The sequence below is a fragment of the Drosophila pseudoobscura genome, chromosome X (genome assembly GCF_009870125.1).
Source record: "Drosophila pseudoobscura strain MV-25-SWS-2005 chromosome X, UCI_Dpse_MV25, whole genome shotgun sequence".
Taxonomy (NCBI): domain Eukaryota; kingdom Metazoa; phylum Arthropoda; class Insecta; order Diptera; family Drosophilidae; genus Drosophila; species Drosophila pseudoobscura.
The window spans coordinates 39,395,698-39,409,933 of record NC_046683.1 but is presented as its reverse complement, the minus strand read 5'-3'; the positions used below and the strand labels follow the sequence as shown (position 1 = coordinate 39,409,933).

The window sequence follows — 14,236 nt, the reverse complement described above, 5'->3', positions numbered from 1 at the left end:
TATTTTTAGCCGCATGCCACAAGCGGTGGCAAGGACCCCACGACGGCGCACATTAAGCAGTTGACCCATTTCGTGGCCAGACACCCGAGGCAGATACCCCAACTAATAATGCGATAGGATAGGTGCCGACAGGTCCTGGAGGGACACCTCCTCCTCCTCCTCCACCTCCGCCTCCGCCTCCTCATGGGTCTTCTTTGTACACCACTTGTGCACCACATCCAGCGGCTCGTTCTCGTTCTCTGTCTCTGTTTCTCTTTTGTTTCCTCTTATTTCTACTGATTCAGCCCCCCAATCCTGCTGGTGTTCTCCTTTCTTAGACTCTGGCTTTATTTGAAAGAAGGAAAGGCCTTCCTTCCGCTTTGATTCTTTGACCTTCTCCGCCTGATGCCTCTCCTTCCATATTGATGTCTTCTCCAGCTCCAGCTCCTACTTTTGTACCCCATTTCGGGCCCCATTCTGCTACATGTCCTTCTAATTGTGGTGGCTTCCGGCTTTGTTTAGTTGTCAGTTTGGTTTCCTTTCGTGCCAAATTAAGTTAGTTCTTTCCTGTCGCCTCCGTACACTGACCTCCCCCGCTTCCACCCACCCCCTTTCGATTTTATTGTGGCAGTTGTAAACTGTTGTGTAACCATAAAAACAGTCGTATCGGGTGCAGGGGAATCCCAGGAACTTCAACGGGAATGGAAATGGAAATGGCGTGTCCCGGTCTCATACCGCGACTACGACTGCGAGTGTTAAACGGTCGCCATTTGGTCTGCATCCAATGGATTCCTTCGTTAATTACACAAGTTTTCTGGCTACACACTTGAGAGCTGCAGTGCTCCTTCTTCCCAGAAAGCAGGAGAAACAAAACCCCTCTGCGATTGAACCCTGGATAACCCTTCTGCTGCTTGTTCTCCACCCTCTGTTCCTCCCCCCATCTAATCCCACGACGGGGGTCATGTGTAACCATTAGACACTGCCATTGGACCCCGGGCGGCAGGGAGCCAGGGAGCCAGGGTCTGCCGAGAGCCACTCGTCTTACCAGCCAAAGGAGCAGCCAAGCGACTTTGTCGTGGCTTCGGTGTGAATTTAATTTAATTTTGAAAAGTTTTCGCCTGCAAAACTTTTCCACAGAAAGTGGAGATTGCACTGCACTGGAAAAAATCCAGGGAAACAAGAGTTTCTTCGCAACTTTTCTGTCGAGGCCTGGTGTATTGGAACGGCCGACGTTTTTGTCGAGGCACAAGTGCTGCAGGGATCCCGAAATCTTTTCTTTTTCAAGCGAGATGTGAGAGAAAATGTATCTGAAGTGAAGAAAATAGCAGAAATAGCAGATGTATCTATGGGAAAAACCACATCAGAAGATTCCAATTCAGAGATTAGATCTTTCACAGGAACTGTGCGCCACCTATTTCTCTCACACACTCACCCTCTTCCCCTCTCTGTTTACAGGTGCGTGCCATGGAGCAGCGGTTGAGTGAGTGGCCCAAGCCTCCAGCACAGCCACATCCACCACAGCAGCAGCAGCAGCAATCCCCCAACCACCAGCAGCAGCAGACACCTTCCTGCGCGACAACAGCTGGAGGAGCAGCAGCAGCAGCAGCTGCAGCAGCCGCAGCAGCAGGAGCAGGAGTCCCAGGAGCACCGCTCGAAGCTGAGAGGACCATCACCTCGTTGGAGATCCAGGTGGAAGAGCAGCGACAGTTGCGACTGCACGACGCCCGCCAGATCGAGGCGAAGGCGGCCAAGATCAAAGAGTGGGTGAACAATAAGCTGCGGGATCTCGAGGAGCAGAACCAGGTGCTGCGCGAGCAGAACGTCAAGTGCAACCAGCAGCTGGAGCTCCTGAAGAACCACATCGCGAACCAGTCGCAGCGGCACAGCATCGTCGGACCCGTGCGGAATAGCCTGAGCTTGGACGTGCAGGACTTTGCCGGCGGATCGGCGGAGACGCGCAGGCGCAGCGAGAGCCTCGATCCCTCGCAGGAGATCATCAGTCGGCCGCTGACCAGCTCCTATCCCCACCACCAGCATCGGCGCAATCTCTCGATGGAGCCGCAGGAGCTCGAGCGCAATCTGGTGGCGGCCGTCGACGGCCTCACCCTGGCACCCCTCTCCAGCATCTCCAGCAAGGCGCCCTCGACAGGAATTGGATCAGGCGCTGCTTCGGCGGGAGGGGGATCGCTGCCCCGTCCGGATAGCTCCGACACGGACACGGCCCACGACTACGCGGAGATCTACACGCCCTCGTGCGAGAAGCTGCCCGCCTGGATGAAGAACAATCCCGCGCTGATGGCCAGCGGCGGTAACAGCAGCACCACCACCACCACCAGTGACCTGGGCGTCCCCCGGCCACCGACACCGCCACTACACCGCTTCCCAAGCTGGGAGGCCAAGATCTACCAGGTGGCCAACGATGGGTTGGCCGGCACAGGTCCTGGCACAGGCACCAGCACAGCCGAGAGCACCGTCAGTCACGAGCCAGATGCAGCCGCCAACAATACCCTGTCGAATGGAAGGTCCCGACATGGGACACACGGTCATGGCCATGTGGGACACGGACACGGGCACAGACATGGCACGGCCACGAGCACGGGCACGGCAACTGGCGACGGCAATGGAACAGTGGGAGGCAGCGGCACACCGGGCACTCCGCTGCCGCCAACGCGGCAGCAACAAACCGCCAGCGGCGGCTTCTGTGATATTTCGGTGCCCGTGTACGCAACGGTCAAGGGACGGGCTTCCCAGATCCGCTCGATGCCCTTCACTGGGGACTCGAGCGACGACTCCAGCGATGGGGAGGACCATGCCGTGATGCTCACCCACAATTCGCACAACTCGAGCAGCACGGACAACACGGAGACCTCCACCTCCGGCAGCGCCTCGAGCCCCTCCAAGAGCCTGAAGACCTCTTCGAGCCTCAGTCCCGCGAAGCGCAGTGGCTCCGAAAGCCCCAAGAACGCCAAGGCGCGTGGTATGTACCTAACATGTTTGCTACCCTGCCCCACAGTAGACCCTGCACCAACAGTCTGCATCTGCCTTAAGCCACTCTCTTGTTGGTAGCCTGGTAGCCCAGTAGCCACCCCCCGCGTAGAGCGTAGGTATCGTCACACCAGAGACAAATACACACAGGGAAAACCCAGAATCTAACGCACACACAGTTCCCCCAATCCCCATACGATCCTGATCCCGATCCCCGTTCACCTGCCACTTCCTGCAACCATTCCCCAGGATTCTACAGTAATGCCGCCCTTGGAACCTCGCCTTCATTTGCTTTCGTAACTTCAGTATCACTTCCAATGCCTTTTCTTTCGATATCATTCAATATGCTTAATTTCACTGTTTCATTTCCGCAGTCCCGATTCATTTAGCTTTCTGCTCCGTTTCCATTTCGGTTCGAGATCATATTTCGTGTAGCCCTTCTAGTCCTATTTTCAATTTCCGTTTTACTTTCAATACTGTTTTGCAATCATCCTCACTGCCATTTCCCACTAAATGTATCTATTTGTGGGTCTGTTCCCGTTCTAGTTCTGACATTCCTTCTTTTCCTGGAGCTCAATTTATTTCCTTTTCAAGATCAAAGATATAGTTCCACTTCCAACTCCACATCCTGTTCCGATTTACACACCGTATCTACTTCTAATTCCTGCCCATCACATCCCCCGTCCTCTAGAACCTAGATAAAATATAAAACTAATTTATAAAAAACTAACAATTTGTGACAACTTTTGTCCATCAAAAACCATCTAAACCACTCAACCGATCCACCGATCCGCCTTGCAATCATGTAACCGACATTAACCCGCTCCATCCGCCTCACACACCGCACCACCGCACAGTCCACCTCCACCAGCCACGCACATCCACATCCACACAGCCACAGCATCTCCACCACCAACCACTGCACCACCAAAATCAACAGCACCATCACCATCACCACACATTGCCCCACCAGGGGCTGACGCTGACACTGTCGCCGACATGCCTGCCCCAAGGCGGTTCAGAGCAGAGCACGCTGCCACGTGCACACCAGACAGCAACGGCAACGGCAACGGCTACGCTGCGGCTACCAGTGCCACCGATCGTTGCACCCCGTTGCATCGCCTCTGCATCCAGTCCCCAACACATGCGTGGCACAGTAATTTCAGATCTTTCCTTTGAATCAGGCCTCTCGGACGACTACGCCCTGCCCCCGGACGCCGTGTCGGAGTCCACCTGCATGGATGCCTCGATGCCGTCGCTGCTGATGCGCGCTTCCTATGTGGATTCGCCCAGCAAGAAGATCGAGTCCCTAGAAAAGGTAAGCACCCAGTGAATCCCCAGAGAAGCCGCAGGTCCAGCTCCAGCTATAATCTCTACTCTTTCTTTTAGATGGGTCACCTGGCCAAGCTGGGTGGCAAGCTTAAGACGTGGCGCAAGCGGTGGTTCGTCCTGAAGAACGGGTCCCTGAACTACTGGAAGAGCCAGCACGATGTGCAGCGGAAGCCGCAGGGGCAGATCCAACTGGACGAGGCATGTCGCATAAATCGGGCGGAGGGAGCCTCCACCTTCGAGATAGACACCGGGAAGAAGGTCTACTACCTGACGGCCGACTCCCATGCCACCATGGACGACTGGATCCGGGTGCTGCAGAATGTGCAGCGACGGAACGCGACCAAGCTGCTTCTCAGCCGCGACGACCAGAAGCCCACGGTCCAGGGCTGGGTGACGAAGGTGAAGAACGGCCATGCCAAGAAGTGCTGGTGCGTGCTGCTCGGCAAGATGTTCCTCTACTTCAAGGCTCCAGCGGAGACGGTGAGCGGAGAGTCGTCTAACAGATTCTCAGGTTTCCTGAGGAAATACTCATGAAAGACCATACTTTCCTTCCCATTCAGAATCCCCTGGGACAGATCAACATGCGCGATGCACGCGTCGAGGAGGTAGAACACGTCTCGGACTCGGACTCAGAGGAGCGCGAGGATGCCGCCCAGGATCAGGCACGACTCACCGTCGCCATCTATCCGGCCCACCAGGGACCCACCTACCTGATCCTGTCCGGAAAGCCTGAGCGCGACAATTGGCTCTACCACCTGACGGTGGTCTCTGGCGGAGGTCCAAGCGCTGGCACACAGTACGAGCAGCTCGTGCAAAAGCTCATGGAGACGGACGGAGATCCAAGTGAGAAACCACCTCCGAATCTCGGCAGCAAATGGAAGCTTATTCCCCATTGATTACACTTTACAGATTGCGTTCTGTGGCGCCATCCAATACTGCTGCACACCAAAGACACCATCACGGCACCGCTCACGTCCATGCACACGGAGACCATGCAGCCAGAGGCCATCAAACTGTTCAAGGTAAGACAGAGAGGGAGCTAGAGGAAGCCCAAACTGATCCTCGTTCCATTCTATCCATTCGATCCATTCCGCAGAGCATTCAGCTGTTTATGTCGGTGGCTGTGAATCAGCCGGGCATCGATTACCATGTGGTGCTGGCACAGAATGCACTGCAGCACTCCCTGGACATGCCCGAGCTGCAGACGGAGATGATCTGCATATTGATCAAGCAGACCTCCCGGCACATGGGCCAGAAGCTCAGTGTCGGCGTCCAGGTAAACAAGAAGCTGGGCAAGCAAACGCGCGTAAGTTTTTCAGTTGCAGAGCTTTTTACATCCCCTGCATCCCAGCATCCATGCCCCATATGTTCCACCCGAAACCCAACCTACCACTACCAAAAAGAATGTTTAGTTGAATGAACCCACCCAAAAATAGTTGGTTTTTGATTTGATGTAGTGTGTTCTTCCCCCAAATGAAATCCCCTACTAACTTACGAAAAAACTTGCCCCCAAAAAGAAAAGAAAAGAACACCGTCCCGACTGGTGACTCGTGAGGTACCTTGCCATGCCATGCCATGCCACATCATGCTACTATTGTTTGCTCCGCTTATCGATGAAACAACAAAGAGAGAGCTATTCTATACCCAAATAACACGTACTCACTAATAACTAACCAACATACAACTACTCCATTTTTAGTATCGGTAGATAGTGCATGTTTGATCGTAACTAATTTGTAGATCGTTTTCATCTGTTCTCAGTTTCATGAGTTCTTTCGTAGCAGACAGACAATGAATTTCCCCTAAAACTGTCATACATGCATATCTGTACATATATCATATATGTATGTATGTATATATGTATATATATATATATATCTGTTATACCAATCTGTATAAAGTATTTGCTGTAAATTGTACAAAAAAAAGAGAAAACTAGAAGCATAGAACCATCACGGCACCCACAACAACAATCACTACAATGAATCCACACTCAAACCATCAGAACACTCGAAAAAACAGAACATCAGCCAGCAGTACGCATACTTTTAAAGCTCAGTGTGTACGTTTTCTATTACTAGAGTTTTTCCATCTTTGTTTTTCGCTTTGAATGTCTCTATCTCACTCGCTCTCGCTCTTGCTCTCTATCTCTCGCTGTCTCTCTATTTTTGCCTGGTTCGTTCGTTATGTTTGTTTGGAGCTTAACGTTACACAACACTGAACAACGAAACACATCCAACACTGATGAACACTGATTACATTGATGATTGAGTAACATGAAAAAACAAAAAACTGAAAAAAAAACAACTGATGATTGATGATGGCTTCTCTTCCATTCCTTATTTTCTTTGAATTTCGAATTTGATTGATTGATTGATGTGTTCTCTTGTGTGACCAACCAAACCAACCAAATTGTTGAACCACGTTTCCAAAAACACCGCGTACCCACCGACCGATGACTCTTTGACGAACACTTATTACAGCAACTACTGTTGTGCGCCACCCAAAGCCTGTTCACCTGTGATACCCAACAGGCGGGCAATGCCCATGCCAACGGCAGTTCGCCCACATCTATTCAGGTATGACGGGGAAATCTTTCGTCTTTCTTTTTTTCTTCTTATTGTTTGTACTCTCTTTTGCGTACACGTACACGTACACGTACAGGTACAGTTGTGTTCGATTCCAGTAGTTCGATAAAAGTAGATTACAAACACTCCTAAAACCCCACAAAAAGACTAACCATAACCACCACCATACCACTAACCGGAATCTAGTCAGTATCTCTCTGAGATTGTATACTAATTCATCTCTTCGGTCGACCAGGCACCTATTGCTGCACCCATCATCGACTGCAAGTCGAATCCGCCGGCGTACAGCTTCGTTCAGGGCTGGCAGCTCCTCGCTCTGGCCGTCTCCCTGTTTGTCCCGAAGTCGAGTCGCCTACTGTGGTACTTGAAGCTGCATCTTTCACGGAATGCGGACACCAAGACCGAGACGGGCAAGTATGCGGCCTACTGTGAGCGGGCCCTGGAGCGCACTCTAAAGAACGGCGGCCGCGAAACGAAGCCATCGCGCATGGAGGTACTCTCCATTCTCCTGAAGAACCCATATCACCACTCCCTGCCCCATGCGATACCCGTGCACATGATGAACGCCACCTACCAGGTATGAGATGGTAATCACAGCGTGTAGACCTCGTCTAAATAACTGCTTATATTCCCTCCCTGAAGGTGGTCTCCTTTGACGGCTCGACGACCATCGAGGAGTTCCAGGCGACGCTCGCCCACGAACTAGGAACCCGAGATGCGAGCAATGGCTTCTGTCTGTTCAGCGATGATCCCATCGAGAAGGATCTGGAGCACTATCTGGAACCGCTAGCCAAGCTGTGCGACGTGATCAGCAAGTGGGAGACAGCGCTGCGGGAAAAGGGGTCTGGGAAGTTCGAGAACTCGCGCGTCATCCAGCTGACCTACAAGAACCGGCTCTACTGGAAGCACACAATAAAGTGCGAGACAGACAAGGAGCGGCTGCTGCTGTGCTACCAAACGAATGCCCAGATCGTCCAGGGTCGCTTTCCCCTGTCCCGCGAGCTGGCCCTGGAGCTGGCCTCGCTCATGTCGCAAATCGACATGGGCGACTACTCGCTGGAAAAGTCGCGCGACGTGGGCGTCGGCCTCAAGGGTCTTGACAAGTTCTATCCGTACCGATACCGAGACGCCCTCGGGGCCGAGCAGCTGAAGGAGGTTCAAGAGCTGCTCATCTCCAAGTGGATGCTCCTTAAGGGCCGCTCCACACTCGACTGCGTCCGCATCTACCTGACCTGCTGCCGCAAGTGGCCCTACTTCGGGGCCTGCCTTTTCCAGGCCAAGCCACGTCAGAGCGAGACCTCGCACGTAGCCTGGCTGGCCGTCGCCGAGGATGCGCTGAACGTGTTAGAGCTGTCCACGATGGCGCCGGTGGCGCGCTATCCTTACAGTTCGGTGATGACATTCGGCGGATGCCAGGACGACTTCATGCTAGTCGTCTCCCACGACGATGGCACACTGGCCGGCGGCTGCGAACAGAAGCTTCTCTTCGCGATGAGCAAGCCCAAGATCTTGGAGATCACCCTGCTCATAGCCGACTACATGAACGCTCTTGGTCACACGGTTCCCGGCACGCCCCAGATGAATTCCCTGACCCGCAACGGATCGCATCGCTCGCTGCGCGCCTCCAATCGTCCTGCTCCCGGTGCCGGATCCACTGTGGCCGCTTCAGGACTCACCAGCATTGGCATTTGCACAGGCGGACCGGGCAGCGGCACTGGCTTCTCCACCAACGCCACCACCACGGCCCACAACACGCTCAACTCCCATGCCACGCACACGCTCAACTCCACGCACTCGCACACACTGAGCAGCTCGCATCACGCCACAACCGGAGGAGGCGGCGGTAGTCATCCGGGAACACTCAGCTCGGGCCATCATCACCATCATCATCAGCAGCAGCATCACCACCACCAGCCGGATATACTGAAGAGCACGCCCGACCATCAGAGGATCAAGTAGAAGAAGGATCCTCCCTTCACTTCATTCTATACCGTATTGTACATAGGCGCCGCATACGCATCCACAACCGGACACATATACGACTAATATACATATGCTACAGATACACGCCCACATAAAGGGATACACACATATATTTACGTAGAATAAGAAGAGCGGGGGATCCCTTGATCCACAGGCACTACTCAACACTGTTCTTTCCTAAACAACTAGCAACGGTACACGTACTCTAACCTAATCGTATAATTCGATTAATTATAGTCTCTTTTTTTGTATAGTCCTAAGAGCGTACCCCAAAAAAATATTTAAGAGGTATCTGAAACAGAACATATTTTGAATCTCTTTTCGTTAGTTTTTCTTTGTTTGTTTCGTGGTTGTAGTTCCCTCAGATACAGATACAGATACAGATAAAGATAGAGATACATATATACGTACATATATGTAAAGATAGAGATACTAGTATGTGGTATATTCGAGTGTTCTTGCTCTTTGATGTAATGCTTTGTAATACGAGTCTCAATTGTCCCTCCATGCGCGATAACTGCCTTTTGAATTTATAGATGAGAAGAATAGAAGACAGGAGCAAGCCAAACAAAAACAAAAACAACAACAAAAAAAAAACAACATATAGCAAACACTAGTGTTAGAGACCAAACCAAACCAAAACAAAAAGAGAAATATTTTGTAAAGAGTTTTTCGAGCCAGAAACAGAAGTAGAAGAACATCTCCATCAACTACACTCGTATTAGTACTATGGTTTTCGCTTCGAGCGAGATGGCGCATTCAGGCAGCATTCAGCACTTTTTTAGATCCCTCCCACCCCTAGCACCATCATGCTGCATTTGTTTTTAAAACGTTTTAGCCCTTATTCGGTGTCCCAGAGCTTCTCTAAAGCAAAGGCTTAGGGCTTTCCATTGATATACAGAGCGTAAATTACATAGAAGCGATAGATGAGATTGGGCACTCATAGAGAGACCTACTAGAGAATAGAATAGCATCGCTGATCTTTGGTTATCTGTCGGCTTTCGTTAAACTCACTCACACACGCATATATAAAAAATATACAATATATATATATATAGGGAGAGTATACATATACTCAGAATCGATATTTAACAAAATTATACACAAGCAAAAACTAATTATACAGAATATATAACAAAAGAATTGTATGCAAATGGCAAAAGCGCATTTTTTCCTAATTGTAAAGATTTGATATTACACATTTATACGATGTAAAAGAAGCCCAACCTCAAGACCCGAACCGAAGAAACACCATCACATTGGGAAGAAGAATCAAAGAATCGAACAAGGATATAGTATATATGTATGTATAACTATATAGGCAAATGTATCACACACATCACTCGAACGAAACGAATTATATATATATATAAAGGGAAATTAATAATTAAAACTAAACCAAAGATCTGCATTAGTATTTCTACTACGGGGGCAAAGGGATAGGGGATAATGGGGGAATCAAATGGCGGTATGCTTATTTAAACAATGTAAATTGATTTATTTTCCTTAATTTAGTAACTATATAAATTGCCTAAAACTTGTATTATTTCCCGTTCTGTGCTGTCTTTTTTCTTATTGCTTAGCTCCTAATCGCAGTCGATTGGGTTTCCTAGGCACTATCTTCATAGCTATTCCACATTTATGTACGTACAATCTACAAATTCACACACACACACAGAGAGACACATTAAGTATTATAATTTACAGACAGGTATCCCCGCCGGCCGCCGGCCACCACCCGCCAGCCATACGGTAGCAAAGCAAAGGTAGCACAAGTGCAAAGGTCGAGCAAACTAAATTTAATTGAAATCGTAATAAAATATTTAAGAAAAATATAGTGCGAACGAGGGACCATGACCATGACGATGACCGCAACTGTGACTGTGCGGGTGTGTGCTGGGTTAAATGGTTTTCCGGTATTACGGACCGAGGAAAAAGATATAAAACTTAAATCATGTCAAAGTTGCTGGATTCCTTTGCATTGGTAAATATTGCCCCTCATATATACATGTATATATATATATATATGTATGTGATATATGATTTGGTATATATGTGTGTTAGCCTAAATATCTTTTGGCCGTCCGTCTTTGACGTCCGACTTCCGACACTGAGCATGCTCCACCGCCGATGGACGAGCGTCACCTTTCGCTGCTGCCGGGGAAACTTCCACTGACAACTGATTCTAAACGTTAACACAAACAGAGAGTGGGGGACCAACGAATATTACAAAACCCAGAAGTAGAGGAAAAAGATGATGAAAACGATGCCGACAGCCGCCACCTTCATGACCATCGACTTGCGGTTGAGTAATTTGGCATCCTTCTTGTACTTTTGCGACATCAGCGACAGGTTCTGGGTCTTCGTGTCGAGGTCTGCAAGCGCAAAAAAGAAAAAAACGGAGATAAGATATAGGCTCAGAGGTGGTATATTGTTAGTTACCCGCCAAGACCGTGCCACGTTGTAGCACGTCGTCGATGTTCTGCACCATGATGCGCTGCACGTCCTGGAGCTGTGTGTTGATATTGTTGATGTTTCGCCTGCGGTCCGTCAGTTGCCTTTTCGCCTTCTGTATGTACACATCGAACTCGATGAAGGCATAGGGCCGGGTCACCGAGTTCACCCTCCGCCCATAGTGTGTGTGGAACTCCTGGGCAAGGTCCTCCAGGTAGTTGAACGCCAGTCGCTTGGAATACATTTTATCGACCATGACCAAGTAGCAAACGTCATTCTCGATTAGAACGCTGCTTGGAGGGAAATGGGGGAGAAGAGGGAAATGGAAATAGTGCGATTGCCGGCAGCGTTAGCTTCATTGCATCATCGTATATAATACACAACAGGCGATCACTGATGGCTGGCGGTACTCACTGGAATAGGTATGGTCCCGTCTCGATGCTACTCCTGGCCGGCGAGTGTGTGCCCAGCTTCCGGAAGAGCATCTTCGCCTGGTTCTGATAATCCAAGATGGTGCGTCCGCTCTAAAAGTGAAAGTTTTTCAGTTAAGAGCGATATTTAGCGGTTGAGGTGTGATGGTGAGAAGTGGAACCTTTGACACTGACCTGCTCGTCTTCCTGCATGGTGCCTACCAGTGGCAGGCCATCGATGCCTCTGGCTATCATTGTAAGCATCGCCATGTTGAGGGCTCCTTCTCATTCGCTACGTGGACTTGGGTCGCTCGGTGTGTTGTTTCAGCTTAGCGCTCTCGCTCTGTGAACACGGCTTCACTTTCCGATGCCTTGTCCCGCTCCGCACCGTTGTTGTAGTGGTCACAGTGTTTGTAGCTCCAGCTACAATTCATTCAGCCTGTAATATTGTGAAATTTATATGCTACATATGTCGAACGGTTTCTCTCTGGCTCCCATATTCATATATATATATATACCCATACCTGTGCCTGTTCCTGTTTCTGTGACCGCTCCAGTGTCTCGTTGTCCGCTGAACGAATGCGTGAGTCGTGGCCTAATAGGTGACTGGTCTCCTATGGGGGGTCGGCATTGCTTGCGTTTTAGTTTGTGTGAAAACTATGTTGCAACGTTGGGCGACGAGGGGCGGTCGCTAAATCCGATTCGTGTTTTTTCCTGTAGAGGGAAACACGTCAGCAGTGTCAACGATAGCTGGAATATTTGGTCACACTCGTTCAGTGGAGATCTCAAATGGACGATAGTTCTTGGTCATCTATCGATACCATGTTTTGGCGGTTAATTTTAAACTCGAATTTCCCTCCGGTGAAGATCAATGGAGCTTCATGAAGATCAGTACCCTGATCAAACTCGTTGAAACGAGTTTCGCCTAAAGATAGTTACGCAACTCCCATCTTCCCACTGCTTCCATAACTTCCCCCGCTGACCAGGCATGAAGGAAATGCACATGAACGCATTTTTCAAATGCTTCCTCTATGCGGTCAGGCGAATATAGGCGCAAAACTCGGCGACCAAAGTAGCCAGCCGTGTGACAATTCGCCCAACTGGTTTCACTTCGTTTCGCCTGGCCTCGGTCTGGGCCCCTGTCTGAACAAGCATGGAGAAGAGTCGAAAAGGAAAAGTAGTTCGCAGCCAGAGGCTAAAAACCAGACCAGGGACTGGGTGGGTTTGAGTTCGAGTACTTGGCCGCCTTGTACTTGTGCGTACTCGTGTTTCGATTAGAGTGACCATTTGCTATGGGCTGCTGGGGAACCTGTTCAATTTTCGATGTTCGATGCTCACCCACCGCCAAGGTGCGTGCACTTCCGTTCGTTAGCCGCCTTCCACACGCTTCCGCTTTCCATGTTCCGGACAGACAGCTACTATAAAAAGCGCCAGCTCCTCCCCATGGACAAGCAAACGGTCGACAATCGCCATGTCCACAACAATAAATTTAGCGGTAGCGGTACTCTGTCTCCTGCATTTAGTGGGAGCCATTGCTGGCCAGCAGCATCTCCTCACGCGTCCTCAGCGGAGCTCCCTCTTCGGTGGGTCACCCGCTTTGGATTCTCTCGCTTCCTTCGGCTCCATCGGTCACCTGGCTCCCCTTACATCAGCCGGCTGGAACAGCGTGACACCGATTGTCGGGGAGTGGGCCTACAATCCGATTGGTCTGGGACACATGAGCAAGGATGAGCTGGTGACCCTGCTGGACGCTTGGCGAGAGGTAGAGCAGGAAGTGGCCACCAGCCCAGTGCCAGAGCCACTGGAAACCACCACAACGCCGGCACCACCAAGGCGACCCCGTCCGCCTCCTCCTCCTCCACCGCCTCCACCACCACGGCCAGTAGTGCTTGCGCCTGCTCCCAATCCGCTAGCACCTGGTACTCCAGTTACCGTTCGACTGCCGGCCTTTGTCCCCGTCCGGCTGGCGGCCATGTTCACTCCCCGCGCTCCCGATGCCGTTGCTCCTGCTGCTGGCGGGGATGACCTGGTCACCGATGATGTAACAGACAGCGAGGCCATGCCCCGCCTCTTCCGCTTCATGCAGATGGCCGCGCCACGCGCCCCATCGTCTCGTCGCCAGCAACAGCAGCAGCAGCAGATCGTAGTGCGGAATACGCTGGACAGCATCGAAGCGGGCACCTCGCCGGCCAGGAACCGCTTGAAGCCCAGCCCCAGGGTGGCCCAGGCGGCCCCACAGCCTGCGCCAGTGTCTCCCTTCCATGCCAGGTAGGTTTCGCCTCGTGTGGATCCTTCCCCACGATTCTTGGTGGTCTTATATCAGTCACTACCATTTCCAGGCTCGGAATGCCGGACCAGCTGGCCAACGCTCGCCTGGAGCTCGTGCCCTCGTCGCAGATCATCGGCGACTGGCGAGAGTGAACCAAAGAGCAGAACAACCTTCTACATATGTATATTTTTTTTTTATTTATAAGGATGTAATGTGTGTGTGTGTGTGTGGGAGAT

At 50.9% G+C, this 14,236-nt stretch overlaps 3 protein-coding genes across 14 annotated transcripts in view; 2 read left to right on the top strand and 1 right to left on the bottom strand.

Moving 5' to 3' along the window:
• Nucleotides 1-10,237, top strand: part of LOC6901139 (uncharacterized protein CG43867) — a 143,336-nt gene extending 133,099 nt beyond the window's left edge. For 4 of the 12 annotated variants that reach the window (XM_015186884.2, XM_015186886.2, XM_002134579.3 and 1 more), the window contains 9 exons: nt 1,435-2,956; nt 3,822-4,282; nt 4,354-4,776; nt 4,857-5,139; nt 5,206-5,318; nt 5,393-5,602; nt 6,780-6,875; nt 7,120-7,461; nt 7,527-10,237. In XM_015186884.2, the coding sequence (XP_015042370.2) occupies nt 1,435-2,956; nt 3,822-4,282; nt 4,354-4,776; nt 4,857-5,139; nt 5,206-5,318; nt 5,393-5,602; nt 6,780-6,875; nt 7,120-7,461; nt 7,527-8,843 (4,767 nt within the window). In that variant the 3' untranslated portion in view covers nt 8,844-10,237. The remainder of the gene's footprint in view (nt 1-1,434; nt 2,957-3,821; nt 4,283-4,353; nt 4,777-4,856; nt 5,140-5,205; nt 5,319-5,392; nt 5,603-6,779; nt 6,876-7,119; nt 7,462-7,526) is intronic. The other 8 variants (XM_015186888.2, XM_015186889.2, XM_015186890.2 and 5 more) reach the window with 7 other exon arrangements.
• Nucleotides 10,238-10,643: 406 nt separating this feature from the next.
• Sec22 (vesicle-trafficking protein SEC22) lies at nt 10,644-12,488 on the bottom strand. The gene is made up of 5 exons (XM_001354447.4): nt 12,256-12,488; nt 11,927-12,170; nt 11,736-11,845; nt 11,310-11,611; nt 10,644-11,242 (listed from the first exon to the last, which is right to left on the bottom strand). Exons 2-5 carry the CDS (start codon nt 11,999-12,001, stop codon nt 11,094-11,096), a joined length of 636 nt encoding a protein of 211 aa, XP_001354483.2. The 5' UTR covers nt 12,002-12,170; nt 12,256-12,488; the 3' UTR covers nt 10,644-11,093.
• A 343-nt stretch (nt 12,489-12,831) lies between these two features.
• On the top strand, nt 12,832-14,173 carry LOC26533384 (translation initiation factor IF-2). Its single transcript, XM_015186881.2, has 2 exons — nt 12,832-13,999; nt 14,071-14,173. Exons 1-2 carry the CDS (start codon nt 13,203-13,205, stop codon nt 14,150-14,152), a joined length of 879 nt encoding a protein of 292 aa, XP_015042367.1. The 5' UTR covers nt 12,832-13,202; the 3' UTR covers nt 14,153-14,173.
• The last annotated feature ends 63 nt before the right edge of the window (nt 14,174-14,236 follow it).